Here is a 23,507-nt window from a genome sequence, read left to right as displayed (position 1 = left end):
TTTTTCTGCTTGGATGCATTTCTTTTTCTGTTTGTGAAAGCTAAGCAAGCCAAGTCCCACTCACCCCATATTTGTTTTCCAGTTATTGCAAAGTAAAGTAAAACAATATGTTTAAACAAATTTCATCTCAAACACATAATATTTTATTTGGAATAAATTTTGTATGTGAAAACTTTATTTTAATCAAAATAGCTCTTTTTACCCTTCCCGTACTCCAGCTGCTTGTTTTTATTTTGAGCATTTTCAGCCTAGTTCTTGAGGAGGCCATAGCTTTGACAGGAAGTTGGTACTCTGAGTCACAATGACCCTACAAAAACCACTTCAACAGAGGGATGTTCCATTGCTGGCTGGACTGATTAGGATGGAGAAGAACATCACATGAAGGCTGTGCCTGAAAGAGAAAAGGCTGCTTGTATAGAAGGTCCTAAATAAGTTTTTGCTCTAAGTCCTTTTTTTTAAAGCTGTAAAATGCTGGCTTCCAAACTTTGAGGTCTGCTGGAGACCAGCAGAAAATAATGGAAGGCTAGCTCTTCTTGCCAATAAGCCCTGGCCCTGAAACTCCACTGCTGTTGGTACCACGGCTCACTACAACCACAAGCATCTGCTTCTGATTGACACTTTCTCAGATTGAAGCATGATGCTGATATAGGTCTTGCTTGTCTGGAATTATCAATAGTTGATTTCTTTTATATCTTACCACATTCAGGCATTCCATCAGAGAGAACTTCTAACCAATTAAGCACTCCTGAAGAGGTGACAGAGACAGTCCGAAAGTATTTCCCAGAAACCTGGATTTGGAGTTTAGTACCTATAAGGTGAGTACCTTGAGCTACCTCATTCCTTTTTAATAAGACTGGGTTTATAATATGAAAACATGAATCCCAAAGTGTTTGTACTTCATTGTTTGCAGAGACTATTTGGCAATCCTCTGGGATGAAATTACTTTCAGCCATTGTTAGGTCTGTCCAAAGAGTGGACTGGAAGATGTAGAGTGGTCCTACAGTAGCAAATGTACTGTGCCCCATCATTCACACAGCAAATACTGTTCAGTAGGCCAAAATGGGTGCAGGTAGTCACCAAAATGCTGTAACATTGATCCCTCTGTCCTTGCTGTCTGTGCTTTACCAGCTCTGAGGGAAAAGCTGATCTAGAAGTGACCATCCCTGACACCATCACTGAGTGGAAAGCCAATGCATTCTGCACTTCAGCAGACACAGGCTTTGGCCTGTCCCCAACAGTCTCCCTGAGAGCCTTCCAGCCCTTCTTTGTGGAGCTCACCATGCCCTACTCTGTGGTGCGTGGGGAGTCCTTCACGCTGAAAGCCACCGTTTTCAACTACCTGCCTGCCTGCATCAGGGTAAGGGAGGTTTAAATGACTCTCTGTAACTGGGTACCTTCTTGTGCACCCCTTGCCTTCACCTAGCCTTCTTAACTTATCTCTCAGTAGCCGTAGACCCTTTGCCCCAGACTTTTTATGTTATTTCTCCTATACACTCCAAATGCAGAACCCCCAACTCTAGTTCCCTGCTCCTTTGCTACTGAAGAAATAGCTGTTTCTACGGCTTCCTAACTCCCTGTTTCTCATTATCACCCTTTCTTAATTGCACCTCTCTCTACAACTGGCAGGTCAGTGTGACTCTGGCTCAATCTACTAATTTCCTGGCTACTCTGGTGGAAAAGGAGGAAGAATCTCATTGTCTCTGTGAGAATGGGAGGAAAACCGTGGCTTGGCTGGTGACTCCCAAATCTCTAGGTAAAGGTCTCAGGGTTTCCTGAAAACTGCAGGAAGGGTTTCTTTGTGCTGTTCTCCCTGTTCAGTATTGGATATCAGAGCAACACATTTTTCTGGGAAGCACTTCAGTTGAGTGTGTCTGATCTGGGGGGCAAAGACTGATATTTGGGAAGTAAAGACTGGGGGGTTCATAGGGCCCAACTCTGTGTCTGGCATCACATGCAGTACCATGAAGCCCTATAGCCCTTGGACAGCATCTCCTGAGGCCAGAGACATTGCTGGCCAGCAGAGATGTTCTGCTACCTCCATTCCTCCCAGAGACTAGGGAGGACATGGGATCTTCACACTTTGTTTTTGCAGCAGCTTTGGCGTGCATGCAGGGCAGCATGTGCTGAACAGCAGTGGGGCTGGTCACACTCAGCTCTGTGGTGTCCTAGGTTCTGTGAAAGAGTCTCCAAAATAGGTCACCTTTCAATGACAGCACAGCTTGTGTAGAGAGCTTGGGCTTTGTGGGAAAGAAGCAGGGCCCAGCTGTGACAGAAATCTCCATCCATGAGCCTGCAAGGTGAAACTCCTGAATGTAGCAGTAAATCCCATTGCCTGGCTCTGTGTGGCAGGGCTGACTGACCCCTGTTTCCTCCAGGGCAGGTGGAGTTCTCAGTGACCACTGAGGCCCTACAGAACCAGCAGCCCTGTGGGAACTACATCGTGGAGACCCCTGAGAAAGGGCGGAAGGACACGGTCATCAGACAGCTGCTGGTGGAGGTACGTGGGCTGTGGGAAGGGAGGACTGAGCCTTTAGCTTACACAGTGGTACAACTGGATGGCATGCTAGATAATCTCATCTAGCTCCCGTTCCTGTTAGGACAGACCAGATGATCTTTTGAGATCCTTTCTAACCTGGTCTGGTCTATGATTTTACGGCATCACTATGCATCATGGCAATATGATTGTCTTGCATCATCTTTGTACTTTGGCAGGGCTGCATAAAGACTTCAGGTTAATAATATGCCTTGTGTCTCCTGGTGCAATTAACTTTTCCTGTAACTTCAACTGTAACTGCAATGCATCCTTCCCTTTAGCTTCCATCTATCACCTGCTATTTCAATGCACTGTCTTTACAGCCTCTCTCCTTCTTTTGACACGTTCCCTGTAAATGTGCCAGTCAGCACATACTGCCTCTCTGGCTCAGAGTGGCCAAACAAACTGCCTCTTAAGCTGAGTGTTTTGCAATTATGGTTTGGCAACAAAGACTGGCACCAGGACAAAGGTGAGGGATTCACAAGCACCTATGGGAATTTGATGACCGTAAAGAAATCACCTTAAAACTACACATGAAAACACGGTGAAATTTTACAGCTTACCCATTTCCTGTGGCAGGAAGAGTTGCTGATGTGATGTGGAACAGAAGGAAATACTATGTGGCAGTATTGGATAGCCTTTACAGGAAATCATTAGTTTGTTATATTCTGAGGGTGGTAATCTGGCAATGAGGTTCTATGTTCTGAGCTTTCCTCCGTATCATAAAACCCCCTAATGTTTGCCCACCACGTGCTATCAGTAGTGTCAACAGATACTGCAGCGTACTACATCCTCCCTTTCTATTGTTTGCATGCACAATTTTTTTCCCCTAAAGCATCTGCAGCATTTCAATAAATAGCACTGCAGACTTCTCTTCAGCACAGACCTCTGTAATGCTGCAGTCCCTTTGTCACAAGGATGTTAAGTGTCTCTCACTGTGTGCAATAGTTGCAGGTCATTCATTAGATGGTCCTCCAGTGTTCTCCTCTCCTTTTCCTCTTCTTCCTCCACATACAACACCAGTCATCTAGGATAACATTTCTTTGATTTGCTTAAGTTATTTCAGAGCTCTGTATTTCAGGGAATGTTTGTGACTGCCTCTCCTTCTTCAGTTCCCTCACTTTTCTTTTTACATATCCCTCTGTCCTTGTGAGGATTCCTGTCTATATTTCCTCTTTCACTAATTTCTCACCTCTCTTGTTTTCCTTCATCCCATCCAAGCCTGAAGGAATTGAGAAGGAAACAACCCAGAATTCTGTGCTCTGTGTAAAAGGTAAAGCCCATTCTCTATTTGTTCCTGTGTGGTTTGAGGGGTGGAATGTTGGAGGCCTGCCTGTATCATATTCCATGTAGTCTGACATTTTTGAATATTCAAAACATGCCCCATTGGTATGGAGTTTGAGACATAAGACAGAAGAAAGTCCTAAAGAATTGACCCTCCTGCCTAAGCATCAGGGTATGAGCTAGGAGAGATTTAGCATGGATGTTTGCATCTCTACTCTCTAGTTTTGGCACTGGAGTTACATATCCTCTTGTTTTCTTGCACACTCAGGAGGAAGTTGTACACACATGATCTGCAGTGCTTAGAAGTGGCTGGGAGTGGTTTCATGCAGAGATTTTGTTACAGCCAGGGAAATATGAAGTAACTGAAATCGGGGCATTTCTAATAGGAAGAGTTCCTGTTGTTGCACTGAGACCCCCTCCCTTTCCATTAGCCATTTCTTGGAACTGCACTGAAGCTGTTTGGGTCTTGTTTCTTTCTCAGGAGTGCCTGTGAAAGAGGAGTTTTCCCTATTGCTACCTGAAAATGTGGTACAAGACTCAGGCAGAGCATATTTCTCAGTGCTGGGTGAGTTAACAGCTTCACAGTAGAACCATGTGCTGTTTCTGACTCCTTGTGTTGACCTCCTACCTCACAGCTTTTTCTCTTGGTTTCTAACACAGCTTATTCTTGTCTTTAATCTCTTCTGTCCTGAGCACTTTCCCTTCTGTTTGTGCTATTCCTTTTCCTTTTCTGCAAGCCTTTTTTCTCAGCCTTCTCACCTTTCTCTCATGCCCTAACCTTTCTCTCATTTCCCTTTTTTCTTTTTCTCTGATGTTCTGTGTTCTGATCCAGGATCTTTATCAATCCAGATTATCTTTTGTTCTTCTCTGATATCTCCTGCATCTGTCATTCAGTAGCTTCCCCTGATTCTGATAGCCAGCCCTAAATATTGTTAACATCTCTCTGGTACCTCCTGCTCCTCAGGTGACATCATGGGCACTGCCATGCAGAACCTGCACCAGCTCCTCCAGATGCCCTTTGGCTGTGGGGAGCAGAACATGGTCCTGTTTGCACCCAACATCTACGTCCTGGACTATCTGAACAAGACAGGGCAGCTGAGTGAGGAGATCAAATCCAAGGCCACTGGATACTTAGTGAGCGGTGAGCTGGGACATGGATTTTGCTTCTGCTTTGGCTTTTTTCTAGATCCTGCCTGGGGTAGATCTGCCAAATGCTGGCCAGATGTTGAAAGAGGTTTTCTCTTATACACAGATGGTCTCTGCTGTATACCTGAGGGGGCCCTTTGCTGCTTTTTTCTTTATTATTTTGTGTTGCTTAAGCATTACTGTACCTGATCATTGCAACTACTTTTCTCATGGGGTGGCAATGCAGTGCAGAGTTGTCACTGCTACAGTGATTCACTGATTGTCATTTATAGGTCCTGTCATCCTTCTGAAGAAAGGCAAGTGTTGCTTTCCCTCGTTCATGGAGGTGGGGATGTACCAGCACTGCATATTGGTTAGGATAGGACAGACCTATGCCTCTCCCATTTGCTTTTGCTGATGAAGCTATTTTTCTATTTCCCCATCCCTCAGCAGATTCTTTCTTGCATCTGAATCTTGCCTTATCTTTCCATTGCAGGTTATCAGAGGCAGCTGAACTACAAGCACCAAGATGGTTCTTACAGTACCTTTGGACAACGTTATGGCCAACCAGGGAATACCTGGTGAGATTTCAATGCCACCTATGCATCTCCAATATGCTTCTCTTTCTCACCCACACATTTATAATAAATACTGCCTGACAGTAAATAGGAAATCCTGTTGTAGACCAGCAGACTTTCCAGAGCTGGTGTGGTCCCCAGGCTGCCTCCTTCTTAATAAATAGGCTACATCAGCCAACTTATGGCTGAAGTGCTTCCTTCTACCAGTGGCTCCGAGGACCATTACAAACAAAAGGAAAATAGAGATAAACTGGGGAAGAAGGGAGCAGGGATTTAACACCCTGACTGAAGAAGGCTGAAAAGTTGCAGTGGCAGCTCTTCTAGACTGGCGTCTGCTGAGAAGTCTGCTGGAAAAGATGGTTCCATATGGAAACATATGAGGAAACACAAGTGGAGAGGTTGATAATCCAAGAACAGTGCTGAATAGTTGTTTTTCTAAGTGTTTGTATGCTACTAAGCAAAGACAGGCTGGAGGACCATGTGTGTTGCCATTTTGACTTATTGAAAAGTTTTGACTTGCTCCTGTATATCATTGTCATGTGTTTTCAATTTCAAGTAAGGATAATAATGGAAGAACTGATCACCCTCAGTTTGCTTTCAGTTTCTGAAATGGTAATTGGTTTTTGACAACATGTTGGCTTCTAACCATATGCCTGCTTCTTTTCCATAACTGCTTGCAACAACTCTTAACAAAAACTCTTTAACATGTTCTGCTTTACTTTAAAATTCTAGGGGAGTTCTGAGAAATCCATGAAGCATGGATTTACAGTTTAAGCATTCTACCAGCAGACCACGAGCTTGCAGGAATTTAATTATCCTTCCTTGTAATTTTGAGTACTTCTCTTATGCATATTTAACTAATTGGCATGCAATTATGGATATTTTTCAAAGACAGATCAACAATCGTTGTCCTTTAAACTGTAGCCTCAACACAAAGAGATCACAGGGTTTTTTGAGCCAAAAATGAGAGACAAAAATCAAAGTGGAAAGCAATTTTTGGACAGAATTTTTTGAGGTGAGGATATAATATACATACAGTCTGACTAATCGGCCCACAGTTTCCCAGGTCCTCTTGCATGTTTCCAGATAGATGAAGTGTACATGGGCCCTCTCAATTGAAATAGGCAACAGACCTGCTCAGGCCCTTTCTTTTTCTCACTTTCAGGCTCACAGCCTTTGTCCTCAAGTCCTTTGCCCAGGCCCGGCATCACATCTTCATAGAGGAGAAGCACATCCAGGATGCTTTGCATTGGCTGTCCTACAAACAGAAGGAGAATGGCTGTTTCCAGAGTTCTGGGACACTCCTGAACAATGCCATGAAGGTAACAAGTCTGGTTGTTTTTTTGTGAGGCTAGAGCTTGGCCATAAGTCAGATGGGGCCAGTTGAGCTTCTTGAGGACTTAGGGAGATGGGATATTCCCATGCCAATGGCAAACGTTGGGGAGGGAGCCACACACCATTCTGTATTTATCGGAGATACCTTCAGGTCAGCTGCAAAAGGAAGGAGGCAAGCTAAAGGACTGCAATGCAAAATAGTGCATTGCTCCTACTGGAGTGGGAGAAAAGACTGAGGATATGAAGGTGGGTGGGGTCAGCATCTGCCTTTGTGTTTCCCTGCAGGGTGGAGTGGACAACGAGGCCACGCTGACAGCCTACATCACTATCGCGTTGCTGGAGATTCCCCTGCCTGTGACTGTATGTGTCTGCATCCTAACTTGGGCCACTTCTGCTGTGTCAGTCAACACACTATTGACCAGAATTTGCTCCAGATTGGAAAAATTACTTGGTTGTTGAGCCCTGTGGTATATTAACTGTCATATTTGCTATATCTGGGAGATATAGTATCCTACTTGTTTCTAGACCTCCTTCCATCAGTCCCCTCCTGAAAGTCCAGTAGGATGGTGTGCTTTCAGTGAGGCAAAAGCCTAATTTCTCACCACCCTCCTAATCACTGGCTTCCTTTCCCCAGCACTCAGTGGTGAGGAATGCTCTGTTCTGCCTGGAAACAGCAGCAAAGCAGAAAGAAAACCATGTGTACACCAAGGCGCTGCTGGCATACGCCTTTGCCCTGGCAGGGAACAGGGACCAGCGGAAGGCATTGCTTGACTCACTTGAAAAGGAAGCTGTGAGAAAGGGTGAGTGTTCCTGGTGGGATGTGGCTTTCACCAGCTTTACACCTTCCCTTGCTAGATTGGCTTTTGCTGGTGGGGCAGTGGCTGCAGGCACCGGCCTCTGTGGGCAGGCAAAGGTGCAGGGAGAGGAAAGACTTGTGCAAAGGGATTACTTTTCTGAGAGGTTCCTCTCAGGGCCCAGTCCTTCTTCTCTGCTCCGAGGGAGCTCACCAGGAAGCACCAGGCACCATTCCCTTGGTGCTGAGCCCTTGGGGGGCTCTGCTCCCATCTCTCCTCAGCCCCTCCTCTCGCCATGCCAGGCACTGCTTAGCAAAGGCTTAGCAATGCCCAGGGGCCATTCCTTCCTTCCTTCCAGGGCATGGGCTCAACACAGAACAAAGGTGACCTTGCAGAGCACAAGGCATGTCAGTCAGAGGAGAGATGGGTGTGCTGAGAGAGAAAATGAGCATACAGGGCATTTTGGAGGCTGCAGCACAAGTTCTGAGTTGTCAGGGGAAATCCTGTAATCCTTCAGAATTATTCTGTTTAAGTCAGGCTGGACAGTGGGTTTAACCAAGCTGTGGGGATTGGAACTGTGAAGGGAGTGTCCCACACACCTATTGTCTTCTCCACCTGTAGGTGACTGGTAAGCCCGGATCACATTCTTTGGGCCATTTGGCCTCACAGAGTTTGTCACTGCCTGAGCCTGGCATCTCTACTCAGAGAGGGAAGGAGTGGCATCCTTCTGAGGTCTCTGGTTCCCTACAGTGCCCAAGTCCATAAATGTCAACATGAATGTGGATTCTAGGACGAAGTGGTGTCTAGGCCTGAGGCTCAGCAGTCTCATACTCGCTGTAAACCTGCAAAATGTGTAAACCTGACCCGTCCCACTTCACCCTGCATGACAGACACATCCCGGGGGCTCTGTCCTCCCAGCTGGGTCAGGCAGCAGGTCAGGAAGTGCCTTGCAGGATTTACCAGTAACAGCTGCTTGCTGTCTCTCTCCCTGGCTCCTGTGAAGATGGCTCTGTTCACTGGCAGCGGCCTGGCAAGGAGCCCGAGGCTGATCTCCCGTTCCATCGCTACCGAGCTCCCTCTGCAGAAGTGGAGATGACGGCCTACGTCCTCCTGGCCCAGCTCACCTCGCAGCCAGCCCCTGCCCAGGAGGAGCTGGCTTCTGCATCCCTCATTGCAAAGTGGATCAGCAGCCAGCAGAATCCCAATGGAGGCTTCTCCTCCACCCAGGTGAGCTGCTTCCCTCCGGCCACCTCACACATCAAGGTGTCCCAGAAGATAGGATGTGTCAGAGAGCCAGGTGGGAGCACAGGAAGTTTTGTCAGGAAGGTGGGAACTGTAGCCCTGCAATGGATCCATGCAGTACCTCCCATGACTGCCAAGTTCCTGAGAGGCTGCAGACAAAGATGTCAGGTAGTGCCCCTGGGAAGGGAAATATGCTGAAGCTGCTCTTTCCCTCTGTCTTTCCTTCTTAACACTTTTGGAGAAAGTGAGGATGGAGGGGGGGCTGCCAGCTGGCAGACAGGGCAGGCTGTAGGAGGACAGGCTACAGAGGAAAGGCTCATTGCATCCCCTGCCGGGACTCGTCTCTTTCAGGACACAGTGGTGGCTCTCCAAGCCTTGTCCCTGTATGGAGCTGCCACCTATGCCAAGAGCGGGGCAGCTTCCAAGGTGGCCCTGCAATCTGGAGGGGACTTCCAGCAAGACTTCCAAGTGGATCCCAGCAACCGGCTGCTGCTCCAGCGCGTGCCCCTTCCCCAGGTGCCAGGGGAGTACGGCGTGGAGGTGTCTGGTGAAGGATGCGTCTACCTGCAGGTGAGGCTGATGGGGACAGCTGGCATCCTGGAGGGGAGCCCCTGGCCAGGCTGGAGAGCACAGAATCATAGGATCATCCAGGCTGGAAAACACCCTGAGATCATTGAATCCTTCCCTTGAGGCAGAGGAGAGTAAAGAACAGGAGAAGGGAGAAGCAGAAGGCTGTGGGTAAAGGGCAGAGGATAGAAAGAGTAGAGGAGTGTGGAAGAGAGAGTGGGACTGAAGGAGGGCAGTGTCTGCAGTGTGGAGGAGCTGTGAGAAGTGGGGAGGCTGGGTGTGAGAGGGTCCCCTGTCTCCCACGTGGAGCACACACTCACAGACACTCACCCAGAGCTGCTGGCTGTCCCCTAGACCAGCCTGAGGTACAACGTGCAGCCCACGCAGGAGGAGGCGCCCTTCATGCTTCATGTGCACACAGTCCCAGAGGCCTGCGGGGACTCCACGGCTCATAAGGTCTTTGACATTGCCATAAATGTCAGGTAAGTCTGAATTCCGGTCTGAGCCTTCCTCTTGAGCCCTGGGAGCTGGGGGGGTCTGGTTGTCCCCAGGGTGAGACAGTCTGAGAGTGCAGCACATTCCTGGGAAGGTGGGCAGGGGGCGGCTGTTCTGTGAGGAGAGGCTCTGGAGGAAGGACTTGTGCTGCTGTGTGGGCAGCCCAGGGCTGGGCTAGTGGGAGGCTGTGCAGATGACTAGGAGAAGCTGGCACTTCTGGTGGAGAGGAAGGTGCTGGACTGCCAGGACTCAGTGTTGTGCCGAGGGTTATGGAAAAGCTGGAAGCGTGCCCAGCTCTGAGTTGATGTGCACTGGATCTTTGTTGCTTGGTTCCTCAGTTACACAGGGGAGCGCAATGTCTCCAACATGGTGATTGTTGATGTGAAGATGCTGTCAGGATTTGTCCCCTTGAAGTCCTCAGTGAGGAAGGTAGGAGCCTGTTTGTCATACAAGCAACATTGAATCATTGAGTCATTATGGTTGAAAAAGTTTCCATGTGCAACCTTCCACCAAATAGAACCAGACCCACTTATTACCATATCACAAAGTGCCCCATCTACTCTTTTTTTAAACTTTTCCAGGAGTGGTGACTTCACCACTTTCCCACAAAGCCTGTTCCAATGCTTAATCTCTCTTTCAGTGAAGCAATTTCTCTTAATATTCAACATGAATCTCCGCTGTCACAACTTGGGGACATTTCCTCTTGTTCTATTACTATTTGCCTGGGAGGAGAGACTGTCCCTTGCCTCACTGCAACCTCCTTCCAGGGAGTTGTAGAGAGCAATAAGGTTCCCTTGAGCCCCCTTTTCTTCAGACTAAACAATCTCATTACCCTCAGCTGCTCCTCATAAGACTTACATTCCAGTCTCTTTTCCAGGATCATTGTCTTTCTTTGGAGTTGCTCCAAGATCTGGAGTGAGGAGTCAAAAACTGAGTGTAGAATTCAATGTGCAGCATCACCACTGCTGAATACAAAGAGAAAACATCTACTTTCTTATATTCAAGACACCTTTCAAATGCCTGTAGCAAACAACAAAGCTTCTGCTTGATTTTATCACTGTCATTTGCACATTTGACATGTACAGTAGTCTCTTTTCATGCATAGCTTAAGGCCAGCACAAGGGGAGACGATGTGATCAGTCTAAGAAAAAATAGAATAAGTAATTTTTTCTTTAGACTGATGATGGGCACTTTTATTTTCACTGTGTCCCAACACCTCCCCATAAACATTGTCTGTGCATAGTACATTCAAAAATAGTGCTATTTCCTTTTTCCCTTGGCTGATCTAAAACCATCTTATAACATTGTGACTCTTTAGGTGTTGGGTAACTGTTTGAGATGCTGGTTAGGTGCATGAATTGGAAAACGAAATCGGTGCACAACTAGCAAGCCAGATGGAATGTATTTTCATTCAATTGTTCCATCACTGTGTTTGATCCAGTGCTGAGGCTTTTCTGGAGCCAGGTTGTGCTTCTTCAGCCACCCTGGTGAAGGGAGGGCTGGAGACCATGGTACTTTTGTGGCACACCCAGGAGGCAGTTCTGTGCTGCTGGCTGGCTTAGCTCCCTGAGTACTGCAGTATTTCATCCAGACTACATCCCACACACAGGGCTGTGCAAGGGACACAGGGAGACCTCCTTCAATGCAGTAATATCTTGGTCTTCTTTCTTCAGCTGGAAGCCCACCCTGTTATTGAGCGCACAGAGCTGAATACCAACCACGTTCTACTATACCTGGAAAAGGTGAGGATGGGGCAGAAACACAGGCATTGGGAATTTTGGCTGTGTAGAGCAAAAAATCTGGACTTAAAACTATCGTGCCTCTGCTAAGAATGGGACTGAATAATTTACTGTCTTTTTCTGACTACAAACTTCAAGTTTTTAGACTTAATGCTACTTCTCTCCCAGCCCTCAGACAGCATTCCATCCACCCTGTGTACAAGCAGAGCCTCCCCGAGGCTGGGGAACGGTCCCAGGGTTTGCCCCTGCCCCTCAGCCAGCCCTACAGCCCTGTGTCCCCCCGAGCACGGGTGGCCAGGGAGAGCGCGGGAGCCTGGGCTCAGTGCAGAGGCACCGGGGAGCCCCTGCAGTGCAGAGCCCCCTGAGCCTCTACTGCTTCCCTTCCCAGCTGGGCAGGGACACCCTCAGCTTCTCCTTCACGGTGGAGCGGGACATCCCCGTGCGGGGCCTGAAGCCAGCCCAGGTGAAGGTCTATGACTACTACGAGACAGGTGAGTGCCAGCAGTGCCCATGGCAGCGAGGCTGGGCAGGGGACACGTGGAGGGGCACGGGAGCTGTGGGGACCTGCAGCTGCCCCAGCCTGGCACTGCCACCCCAGCCCTGCCCTGAGCTCTGGGAGGGCAGAGGGACTGGGGTCGAGCCATCCATGCTGGGGGTCCCGTGTTCATTTCTGGCCCTGCAGTGTGGCCCTGCCTGTGCTTCCAGGCAGACCTGCTGCTCCTTGTGCCTCTGCTGTCCTGGCTGCTGTGCCAGGGTGGCAGTGACAGAGCTCTTTGTGCCCACCTCAGCCCAGTGTGCTGGGAGCAGGTGTCTGAGCAGCCCTTGGCTGCACTGGCAAGGAGACCTGCTGGAGCTGCCTGTGTGGGTGGCTCTGCCTTGCTGCCACTGCCCCAGACAGGGCTGGCACTGGGGCTGCCCGCACCCCAACTGGCATCTCTGGGGGAAACTGGACATGCTGGCACTGGCCTGCTCTGGGGGTCTGGGAAAAGCATCTCTGTGGCACCATCCCTCTGCCTGCAGTGCCAGGGGTCATGACACCTCTCCTTTCCCTTGTGTTTTCCAGATGAGTTTGCCACACAGGAATACAGTGCTCCCTGCGCTACAGGTAGGTGCACTCAAACAACTGAGATGTTCCAGCAGGGACTGTTGCAAGTTGTCTTGAACTAGAGTCTTTGTAGACTTTGTGTTTTCTTGGCCTCTGTCTACTCTCAGCATTTTCCTCACTGTGCCTTCTGCAGTCCCCATGTCAATACTGAGACCAAAAGCAATGCTGCCACCCAACTTCCTCTGTAAGATCAGATACAGCTTTCATTTTCCTTCCCTGCAACCTGGGTATTACTGCCTTTGTTTGTACAGTGGTAATTGTCTTTTCCTCTGTGTTAGTGTCACTTTATGCAAATAAGATTCGAGTCTCCTTTGGGATGAAACATCACACTCAGCCTTTTGTGTCTCTGCCCTTTTTAGGGCCACATCTGCTATGCTGCAGACACTGAAAGGTACTGAGGAATTGTCTCCCAAATACCTTGGTGAAATGTTGATGTTATTCACATCTCTTTAATGAGAACCTTTCAAACTCTTCCCCGGGCTGATTTTGCTTTCTCATGGGAAATGCAATTGCTGAGAGAGAATTTGTGCTTGGATAGCTCATGTATCTCCAGGACAAATCTGCCTCCCCGCTCTGTAGCACAGATATTTTGAATGTATCCAGTCATTCCCATTCTGTTATCTGTCTGCAATTGAGCATTTTTAGGTGAAGCAGTTTCTCATAGTTTAACAGGCTTGAACTCAGCCACCAGAACACAGAGATACCCAAGGCTCTGGATACCACTCACCAGAATATTTATCTCACTTTGTCCTTTTCCCACCTCCAGTCGAGGCAGAACAAGGAAATTCCTGAAGAATGCATCTTGTCGGAGCCTTGCCGTATCAGCTCATGTGTTTCTGCCCTTAGAAGATCATGTTCAAGGAGGGGTATTGAAAAGTTAGAGGAGGACACCTCAAAAGCAAAAAGGAAGCAACACTGTAAATAAATTAATTCTTGATTCTCATCAAATGTCTCTGGTCTTGTTTTCTGTTACTGTTGTGCTCGTGTCTCTTCCTGTCCGTTCATGGCCTGAGATTTCAATCCAGAGCCATCCGTGGCAAGGTGGTGTTTGAGAACTCCTCAGGAATACCAGAAGGCAGATGGCTTTTAGTAGTTGGGAGATTTTTCTCCATACTTGCCAGTTGTTTAAGGAGAGAGGACATTGTATCTCATCCATTATGCGCTGGAAGTTAGTCACTCTGCCTTTACAGAGGATATTTTCTGCAAGGTGATCCTTGGACATAAACCTCTGATCACATATTGCCTTTGCACTGTGAAATCACTGCTGTGAGGTGCCAGGACACTGTGAACCTATCCAATCTCATCTTTTGCAGCAGCCCAGATAGAAGTGAAGATCTGTGGGCTTTCCCATTCTCTCAGAGTCTGCTCGTTTCTAAACAGCTAAAGTGAAATCAGAGAGGGATTGGGACCTTCAGAGTGTCATTCATAGAACTTTTTTGGTTGGCTTTAAGGTCAAGTCCTACTATTAACCCAGCATTGCTCAGTCCACTGCTAAACTGTGTAGTGTTGCATGGAGTTGTTGTGACCCAAGTGTAGGACCCAGCACTTGGCCTCACACCACTTGCCTTGACCCATGGATCCAGCCGATCCAGATCCCTGTGCAGAGCCCTCCTGCCCTCCAGCAGATCCACACTCCCACCCAGCTTGGTGTTTCCTTTAAACTTACTGAGGGTGCCCTTGATCCCCTCAGGTCATTGATAATTCAGCAGGAGTGGCCCCAACACTGAGCCCTGGGGACCCCACTAGTGACCAGCTGGATTCTGTAGCTCCATTCACCACCTCTCCCTGGGCCTGCCTATCCAGACAGCTTTTTACCCAGCAGTCAATGCTGTACAAGCAATGGGCAGTCCGGTTTCTCCAGGAGAATGCTGTGGGAAATTGTGTCAAAGGCTTTGCTGAAGTCTGGGTAACCTACATCCATGGCCTTTCCCTTATCCATTGAGTGGGTCACATTGTCATAGAAGGAGATCAGACTCGTCAAGCAGGACCTGCCTTTCCTAAATCTCTGCTAGCTGGGTCTGATCACCTGGTTCTCCTGTGTGTGACATATGATGGCTCTCAAGATAATCTTAGGCAAAAATTCAACCGAGAACCACTTGCATTTTTCATAAGAACTTTATCATCTTACCCTCAGTGGAGGTCCATAGATATCCTCTGGGTTGTCTGAGTAATTTTAATATTATTTTTCTTCTCCTTCACAACTAGGCTTACAATGCTTCAGCAGATTTCAATGGGGAGGACCTGGCTTCATGTCTCGTAATTTGGGCTAAACATTTTTCATGTACATTTTCCAAATGGTTTCTAGATGTCTCACATGGATGCAGAGGCAGTCAGCCTCAGTTCAATGTGTGGCTTACATACATGTAGGTAATGTGTAAGTAAGCCACACTGAACTGAGTCTGACTGCCTCTGCATGTGTTTTACTTACATGTTTCTACGTGCAGAGATGCCTTTCACCCTGCCAATGTAGGCTTAAGCAAATACACCTATAGGAGTCCCTCATGTAGCTTATTTCACAAATACAGACCCTCCTTTCTCTGGAAAAGCAATTGCCTCATGGTAGAAAAAATAGATGTCTATATTATTTCTAATTCAAAAAAAAATGCGGTTTAACTGGATTGTAAATCTTGCTCAGCTGTCACTGAAGCTGGTTCATTCCACAGTCTCCTCTGAATATGAGGTGTCAAAAGGCCTTGAGTGTGTAAACCCCAAACATAACAGAAGACAAAGTGACATAATATTAATATCTAGCAAAATAGATGAAGAATTTTATTTGTTCTCAATGACACTGTTTGTGCAGGTACACTAAACCAAAAAATTGGACGAAACAGCCAACTGAGCATACTTTGGATGCACAACATGCCATGATACCTAACAGTAAGTATTTAATGAGAATAAACAGGCACCTAAGATTTTTTGCATTCAGAAGTTAAACCCACAAATTCATGAGACAAAACGAAGAAAGGGGGATCATTCCTGGGGGTGTCTAAGAGGCCTATGGACAGTTTCATCAAAGCAGCTATGTGATTTAAATGAATGTACCATTTAAACTAGACATAGGCAGGTAGGTTAGTGGCAAATGCCACTAGCTTCTCCTTGGGAATCTCCCAGAAGTAGCAGACATGAGATAATGGAAACTTCCGCAAGAAGGCTCAAGCTTCAACTGGAGAACAAGCCATTGTAAGGCAGCAGCTGAAGGCACGATGCATGCACACATCCCTCCTGCCCCCCTGGCACTCTCTAATCATTGAAGAGGGCAGACTCTGTCTCCTCCCACTCTTCTACAAACAAGAAACCATCCCAGAAGGGGTGTCTACAGGGAAGGTCACAGAGGCTGAATTTCAGGTAACATTAGTTGATCTTCCAGGCCGCCTAATGGTGGGACACATGGACAGGCCTCTGCAGAGACCAATTCAATTGAGGATATGGTTTGTAAGCCAGGGGAGAGAAGTGGTTCCAAGAACTACCTATCCTTCCCCATTGGTTAGACTCTATCTCAGATGATAAGTTCAGACAACATAACACAGAGACAGATACATTAGAAAGGCTGACCCCCACTTAGATCATTCTGTCTTCTTTCTTTTCCCCCCTCACTTGTTAGCCTTATTTCCCTGCACACAGGCATTGTTAGATGGGTTACTCTTTAACCTAAGAAGCAAGGGAGATTAAAGCTGTGACTGAAAGATGAGCAGGAAAAATCAGAATGGAGAACAAATTGTTCAAAAATCATTGGTGAGTACAGTTAATTTATTTGTAAAGTTCACTTTCCATTCCATGCAGGCATTATTAATGTCATGCTGTGGTGGTGGTGGTGAGGCAGGCAGGTTCCAGCATCTGGGAGTGTTCTTCAATCATTTCCCTGGTCTGCTTCCTCTGCAAGGATAAAAGAAGATGGCAGGGAACAGGAGTCAGAGAGATATGTCCATCTGCTTTCTAAGGCTGAGAGACAGAGGGAGCAAGATGTGGAAGCCAGGTGTTGTGTGGAGCACACTACAGGAGAGAGTTGCTGTTTTACCAGGGTGGAGGGTGACCCACAGCACTCACTACTTGTGTCCCCTTCAAGGCAGTGTGAGATTGAGAGAGGGCTGAAATTCTCCCTGACCCACTGGGAGAGATAAGCAGAGTGGGATTTGTCACAACTGAGATGTGCACGGTGCAAACAGGACAAGCTGGCTGGTGTAGCAGTGAAACATGTTCTGTTTATTTCTCTTCAAAGAGTGGAATAAAACTACTGCACTCTATTGCTTTACTATATAGGGCAGGGAAGGAAGCTTGGCAACTGAGATCTGCCTTCTATTCAGTGCAGGCCACCTCTGTACATTTAGACTAGTGGACAAGCCTCTTAAGTGGCAATTTCCCATCCCCCTTTCCAAGGAAGATAAAATCTCTGCCTTTTAACAGAACTGGGGAAAAATAGCCTAAAATCTAAGGTCTCCCCGTGAGTCTTACACTGGACAACCAGACCACACCAAAATACCCTTTGGAAATGTTTTACTGTCCACTCAATGTTTGGACTTATGCACATTTTTCCATGAAAGGAGGCTGTAGGTCCAGAATCAGCAGAAAACAGCTGTACCTATGGACACAGCCCAGATTAACAAGCACTATGGAATAGAAGTGTGACAGTTCAGACTCTTCTACTTTTTCAGTTAGAAAGGCTAAAGGAGATAAATGTCGCCATTTACTACCAGCAGAAGGCAAAGCTTTTGCCTTCTCAAGTCCAAATCACTTTTCCCAAATCTGTTCTCAGGTGTCACAGTCAGGTCCTGTGAAAACCCATTTCCCAGGAACTCTGCTTTCCAGAAGCCTGCATATTACAAACACCTGAAACTGGGCAATTGATGGAAAGCAAGACCTGCCAGTCTTCATATTGGAAGACTTCATATAGGACAGGGGAAATAACCTTGGTCAGAGTTTTTTACAGAAGCTCCTAAATTACCCTTGCTCCTAAGCCAAATTCACATGGCCTTGCACTGCAGAAAATCCCCCAAAGATGACAATGCTCTGTCCTGACAGCTCAGACTCCAAGTCAATACTGAGGGCTGCCTGCCCAGGGTTATGGGGCACAGCAGTCTCCTGAGAGGCCCTGGGGCAGCAGGAACCTTAGCAGGAAGCAGCTGTTCCTCCAGACAGTAGCAGCCAAAGGCAAACTTGCTATCTCTGTAACACCCATGCTCTTTGTTTTACACACAAGATCTGTGCCTGTAAGTTGGGCCAATATCATCCAAATTCAAATAGGAAGAGACAAGTGCTGGCTGGAAGACCAAAAATATAATGAAGAAGATGCAGAGAGCAGTAAAGGAAGCAGTACCCTACCTGTAGCGCAGGGAGCACTGTATTCCTGTGTGGCAAACTCATCTGGAAAACACAAGGGAAAGGAGAGGTGTCATGACCCCTGGCACTGCAGGCAGAGGGATGGTGCCACAGAGATGCTTTTCCCAGACCCCCAGAGCAGGCCAGTGCCAGCATGTCCAGTTTCCCCCAGAGATGCCAGTTGGGGTGCGGGCAGCCCCAGTGCCAGCCCTGTCTGGGGCAGTGGCAGCAAGGCAGAGCCACCCACACAGGCAGCTCCAGCAGGTCTCCTTGCCAGTGCAGCCAAGGGCTGCTCAGACACCTGCTCCCAGCACACTGGGCTGAGGTGGGCACAAAGAGCTCTGTCACTGCCACCCTGGCACAGCAGCCAGGACAGCAGAGGCACAAGGAGCAGCAGGTCTGCCTGGAAGCACAGGCAGGGCCACACTGCAGGGCCAGAAATGAACACGGGACCCCCAGCATGGATGGCTCGACCCCAGTCCCTCTGCCCTCCCAGAGCTCAGGGCAGGGCTGGGGTGGCAGTGCCAGGCTGGGGCAGCTGCAGGTCCCCACAGCTCCCGTGCCCCTCCACGTGTCCCCTGCCCAGCCTCGCTGCCACGGGCACTGCTGGCACTCACCTGTCTCGTAGTAGTCATAGACCTTCACCTGGGCTGGCTTCAGGCCCCGCACGGGGATGTCCCGCTCCACCGTGAAGGAGAAGCTGAGGGTGTCCCTGCCCAGCTGGGAAGGGAAGCAGTAGAGGCTCAGGGGGGCTCTGCACTGCAGGGGCTCCCCGGTGCCTCTGCACTGAGCCCAGGCTCCCGCGCTCTCCCTGGCCACCTGTGCTCGGGGGATGTTAGCAGTGCTCTCCATCTCCATTTTGTGCTACTGCCATTGCGCTGCAGAGCTCAGCGTGTGCCCCATGGCAGCCCAGGGTTGGTTCTCACCTGCTCGATGTACAGCAAAACGTGGTTTGTGTTCACTTCTGTTCGCTGGATCTGGTGAAGCCGCGTGTTAGAGAGCTGGGAAAAGGAGATATGGAGGAGGTTGATGTTCTGAAGGGAAGTTAGTCAATCTTCCTCAATTTCTCCCCACCACTAAAATCTCACCATGTAGGTGCTGAGAAGTAAAGCACAGGAAGTGTACGTCCCAGGGGACTTGTCAAACACTCTTCTATGAAGCCCCACAAACTAAGACTTTCCCCCAGCTGCCACCATCTCAGGCTCTTTCACCTTCTTGACACAAAAATTGGATGAGGGACCAGCATTGCCATGGCTGTCACATATCTCCCAAGGATCCTGAGTCCCTGATATTAGACCTGATGGTCTCCTTCCATCTTTTGCTTTGGGGCTAAACAGCACATATAATTGCAAGCTACTACAAGAACTTGAGGAGTGGGAAGGGAATGCTGCTACTGGCATCTCTTATACACCCTTACTCTAGAGCTGAGGGATGGAAGAGACCTGGAGGAAAAGATGGACAGGTCTAAGAGTGGAGAAGATACCAGGAAAAAAAATAAATGCTACTTTATTTAAAGAAATTGATGCCCCATATTAAAGACAGATTTACTCAAAGAAATGCTTCACACAGCACCATACCTTCCCCACTGAGGACTTCAAGGGGACAAATCCTGACAGCATCTTCACATCAACAATCACCATGTTGGAGACATTGCGCTCCCCTGTGTAACTGAGGAACCAAGCAACAAAGATCCAGTGCACATCAACTCAGAGCTGGGCACGCTTCCAGCTTTTCCATAACCCTTGGCACAACACTGAGTCCTGGCAGTCCAGCACCTTCCTCTCCACCAGAAGTGCCAGCTTCTCCTAGTCATCTGCACAGCCTCCTACTAGCCCAGCCCTGGGCTGCCCACACAGCAGCACAAGTCCTTCCTCCAGAGCCTCTCCTCACAGAACAGCCGCCCCCTGCCCACCTTCCCAGGAATGTGCTGCACTCTCAGACTGTCTCACCCTGGGGACAACCAGACCCCCCCAGCTCCCAGGGCTCAAGAGGAAGGCTCAGACCGGAATTCAGACTTACCTGACATTTATGGCAATGTCAAAGACCTTGTGAGCCGTGGAGTCCCCGCAGGCCTCTGGGACTGTGTGCACATGAAGCATGAAGGGCGCCTCCTCCTGCGTGGGCTGCACGTTGTACCTCAGGCTGGTCTAGGGGACAGCCAGCAGCTCTGGGTGAGTGTCTGTGAGTGTGTGCTCCACGTGGGAGACAGGGGACCCTCTCACACCCAGCCTCCCCACTTCTCACAGCTCCTCCACACTGCAGACACTGCCCTCCTTCAGTCCCACTCTCTCTTCCACACTCCTCTACTCTTTCTATCCTCTGCCCTTTACCCACAGCCTTCTGCTTCTCCCTTCTCCTGTTCTTTACTCTCCTCTGCCTCAAGGGAAGGATTCAATGATCTCAGGGTGTTTTCCAGCCTGGATGATCCTATGATTCTGTGCTCTCCAGCCTGGCCAGGGGCTCCCCTCCAGGATGCCAGCTGTCCCCATCAGCCTCACCTGCAGGTAGACGCATCCTTCACCAGACACCTCCACGCCGTACTCCCCTGGCACCTGGGGAAGGGGCACGCGCTGGAGCAGCAGCCGGTTGCTGGGATCCACTTGGAAGTCTTGCTGGAAGTCCCCTCCAGATTGCAGGGCCACCTTGGAAGCTGCCCCGCTCTTGGCATAGGTGGCAGCTCCATACAGGGACAAGGCTTGGAGAGCCACCACTGTGTCCTGAAAGAGACGAGTCCCGGCAGGGGATGCAATGAGCCTTTCCTCTGTAGCCTGTCCTCCTACAGCCTGCCCTGTCTGCCAGCTGGCAGCCCCCCCTCCATCCTCACTTTCTCCAAAAGTGTTAAGAAGGAAAGACAGAGGGAAAGAGCAGCTTCAGCATATTTCCCTTCCCAGGGGCACTACCTGACATCTTTGTCTGCAGCCTCTCAGGAACTTGGCAGTCATGGGAGGTACTGCATGGATCCATTGCAGGGCTACAGTTCCCACCTTCCTGACAAAACTTCCTGTGCTCCCACCTGGCTCTCTGACACATCCTATCTTCTGGGACACCTCGATGTGTGAGGTGACCAGAGGGAAGCAGCTCACCTGGGTGGAGGAGAAGCCTCCATTGGGATTCTGCTGGCTGCTGATCCACTTTGCAATGAGGGATGCAGAAGCCAGCTCCTCCTGGGCAGGGGCTGGCTGCGAGGTGAGCTGGGCCAGGAGGACGTAGGCCGTCATCTCCACTTCTGCAGAGGGAGCTCGGTAGCGATGGAACGGGAGATCAGCCTCGGGCTCCTTGCCAGGCCGCTGCCAGTGAACAGAGCCATCTTCACAGGAGCCAGGGAGAGAGACAGCAAGCAGCTGTTACTGGTAAATCCTGCAAGGCACTTCCTGACCTGCTGCCTGACCCAGCTGGGAGGACAGAGCCCCCGGGATGTGTCTGTCATGCAGGGTGAAGTGGGACGGGTCAGGTTTACACATTTTGCAGGTTTATAGCGAGTATGAGACTGCTGAGCCTCAGGCCTAGATAGCACTTTGTCCTAGATTTCACATTCACATCTATGGGCTACAGTCCCCAGCTTGGTTAAACCCACTGTCCAGCCTGACTTAAACAGAATAATTCTGAAGGATTACAGGATTTCCCCTGACAACTCAGAACTTGTGCTGCAGCCTCCAAAATGCCCTGTATGCTCATTTTCTCTCTCAGCACACCCATCTCTCCTCTGACTGACATGCCTTGTGCTCTGCAAGGTCACCTTTGTTCTGTGTTGAGCCCATGCCCTGGAAGGAAGGAAGGAATGGCCCCTGGGCATTGCTAAGCCTTTGCTAAGCAGTGCCTGGCATGGCGAGAGGAGGGGCTGAGGAGAGATGGGAGCAGAGCCCCCCAAGGGCTCAGCACCAAGGGAATGGTGCCTGGTGCTTCCTGGTGAGCTCCCTCGGAGCAGAGAAGAAGGACTGGGCCCTGAGAGGAACCTCTCAGAAAAGTAATCCCTTTGCACAAGTCTTCCCTCTCCCTGCACCTTTGCCTGCCCACAGAGGCCGGTGCCTGCAGCCACTGCCCCACCAGCAAAAGCCAATCTAGCAAGGGAAGGTGTAAGGCTGGTGAAAGCCACATCCCACCAGGAACACTCACCCTTTCTCACAGCTTCCTTTTCAAGTGAGTCAAGCAATGCCTTCCGCTGGTCCCTGTTCCCTGCCAGGGCAAAGGCGTATGCCAGCAGCGCCTTGGTGTACACATGGTTTTCTTTCTGCTTTGCTGCTGTTTCCAGGCAGAACAGAGCATTCCTCACCACTGAGTGCTGGAAGGAGAGAGAGACTGAACTAGAGGTGATCCTGCTGAGCTCCATTTTGGAATAACAGGAATAGGGATTGTTCCTGTAGACCCTTAGCATCCTACTTTTTAGCCTGACAAATATTTTACCCTTGTGTGTCCCTTCCCTCCAGGCCTAATTATTCCTGAACAAATGGGCAGCCAAATGCTGTTCCGTATCTTGAATCTACTTTTCTTTAACATGTCTTGTTGTAATGGTTTTTCCCTGTTTGATTTAAAGTCTGTGAAGCAGTGCTCCAATCCTTTTCCTTTGTGAAGCATTACTGGCCTGATTGTGTTCTGGGGTAAGAGGAGTTCTCTTAAATACTTCCTTGCTTTAGATGTGCTGAATACTTGCTTTCCTCCTCCAGCTACCACCCTGAGACTGTTCTGTGCTTTCATCCTCTGCTCTGTCCTTTCCTTTTTGTTTGTTTCCCCTTTTCCAGGGCATTAAAAAAAATTCACTTTCTGGAAGTAATATAGATTCTAGTTTTTGGTGACCTCTATCTCCACACTAGAAAAAAAAAGTGTGTTTTTTTGTATTTTCTGGAAGGTTTTTTGTGATGTTCACATTAGCAATGCATGTATTGGTTTAAGAGTGCAATCACTACAGCAAAGTAAAATGTAGCTACTTTACATGCTGTTATGACTTACAGACACTGTTACACCACAAACTTTCAGCAAGACACAGCTACTCCTCATTTGTGATGGAAAAGCTGCTATAAAATTGAAAAAGTAGCTCTGCAGGGAGAGCATGCCATGACCTGAAACCTAATAGCACATTTACAGCTTAATAAAGGGTCTAGAAGGAAAAGACATACTTTTCTGTTGCTTTGTGCTTTGAATTTCACTGTGTGTGTACTGCAAGATGAAATCTCTTGTGATCCCCTTTGGAGAAGCAGTTCAGCTGGTTTTAAGAAAGCATAGAATAAAACCCAAATTGGCTGTGTCTATGCCTACTACTGTTTGTAAGGTAAATGTTGGGGAGGGGTGCAGCCTAATGGCAGGATGTGACAGTAGACACACATGCTAAGGACAGTGCTATTAAGGTTTTTTATCAGAGTTTAACATGGCTTATTTTACTTATAGAAATATTCTGTATGACCC

The 23,507-nt window shown here is 48.6% G+C and overlaps 2 protein-coding genes across 2 annotated transcripts in view; one reads left to right on the top strand and one right to left on the bottom strand.

The window, feature by feature from the left end:
* A2M (alpha-2-macroglobulin) overlaps positions 1–13,702 on the top strand; it is a 29,702-nt gene extending 16,000 nt beyond the window's left edge. The window contains exons 18-36 of the mRNA XM_030947299.1: positions 707–815; positions 1,129–1,357; positions 1,627–1,753; positions 2,376–2,497; positions 3,755–3,806; positions 4,299–4,382; positions 4,782–4,958; positions 5,439–5,523; positions 6,686–6,842; positions 7,141–7,215; positions 7,490–7,655; positions 8,653–8,876; positions 9,243–9,461; positions 9,813–9,940; positions 10,292–10,382; positions 11,627–11,695; positions 12,081–12,183; positions 12,756–12,797; positions 13,564–13,702. Coding sequence (XP_030803159.1) covers positions 707–815; positions 1,129–1,357; positions 1,627–1,753; positions 2,376–2,497; positions 3,755–3,806; positions 4,299–4,382; positions 4,782–4,958; positions 5,439–5,523; positions 6,686–6,842; positions 7,141–7,215; positions 7,490–7,655; positions 8,653–8,876; positions 9,243–9,461; positions 9,813–9,940; positions 10,292–10,382; positions 11,627–11,695; positions 12,081–12,183; positions 12,756–12,797; positions 13,564–13,589 — 2,285 coding nt within the window. The 3' untranslated portion in view covers positions 13,590–13,702. The remainder of the gene's footprint in view (positions 1–706; positions 816–1,128; positions 1,358–1,626; positions 1,754–2,375; positions 2,498–3,754; positions 3,807–4,298; positions 4,383–4,781; positions 4,959–5,438; positions 5,524–6,685; positions 6,843–7,140; positions 7,216–7,489; positions 7,656–8,652; positions 8,877–9,242; positions 9,462–9,812; positions 9,941–10,291; positions 10,383–11,626; positions 11,696–12,080; positions 12,184–12,755; positions 12,798–13,563) is intronic.
* Positions 13,703–16,526: 2,824 nt separating this feature from the next.
* The window catches only part of LOC115917657 (alpha-2-macroglobulin-like), a 35,978-nt gene continuing 28,997 nt past the window's right edge, over positions 16,527–23,507 (bottom strand). The window contains exons 28-36 of the mRNA XM_030971871.1: positions 22,224–22,389; positions 21,194–21,417; positions 20,609–20,827; positions 20,130–20,257; positions 19,688–19,778; positions 19,037–19,111; positions 18,728–18,830; positions 18,114–18,155; positions 16,527–16,670 (exon numbers count right to left, since the gene is read on the bottom strand). Coding sequence (XP_030827731.1) covers positions 16,645–16,670; positions 18,114–18,155; positions 18,728–18,830; positions 19,037–19,111; positions 19,688–19,778; positions 20,130–20,257; positions 20,609–20,827; positions 21,194–21,417; positions 22,224–22,389 — 1,074 coding nt within the window. The 3' untranslated portion in view covers positions 16,527–16,644. The remainder of the gene's footprint in view (positions 16,671–18,113; positions 18,156–18,727; positions 18,831–19,036; positions 19,112–19,687; positions 19,779–20,129; positions 20,258–20,608; positions 20,828–21,193; positions 21,418–22,223; positions 22,390–23,507) is intronic.

The sequence above is a fragment of the Camarhynchus parvulus genome, chromosome 1 (assembly GCF_901933205.1).
Source record: "Camarhynchus parvulus chromosome 1, STF_HiC, whole genome shotgun sequence".
Classification (NCBI taxonomy): domain Eukaryota; kingdom Metazoa; phylum Chordata; class Aves; order Passeriformes; family Thraupidae; genus Camarhynchus; species Camarhynchus parvulus.
This window is presented reverse-complemented; position numbering and strand designations above follow the sequence as displayed.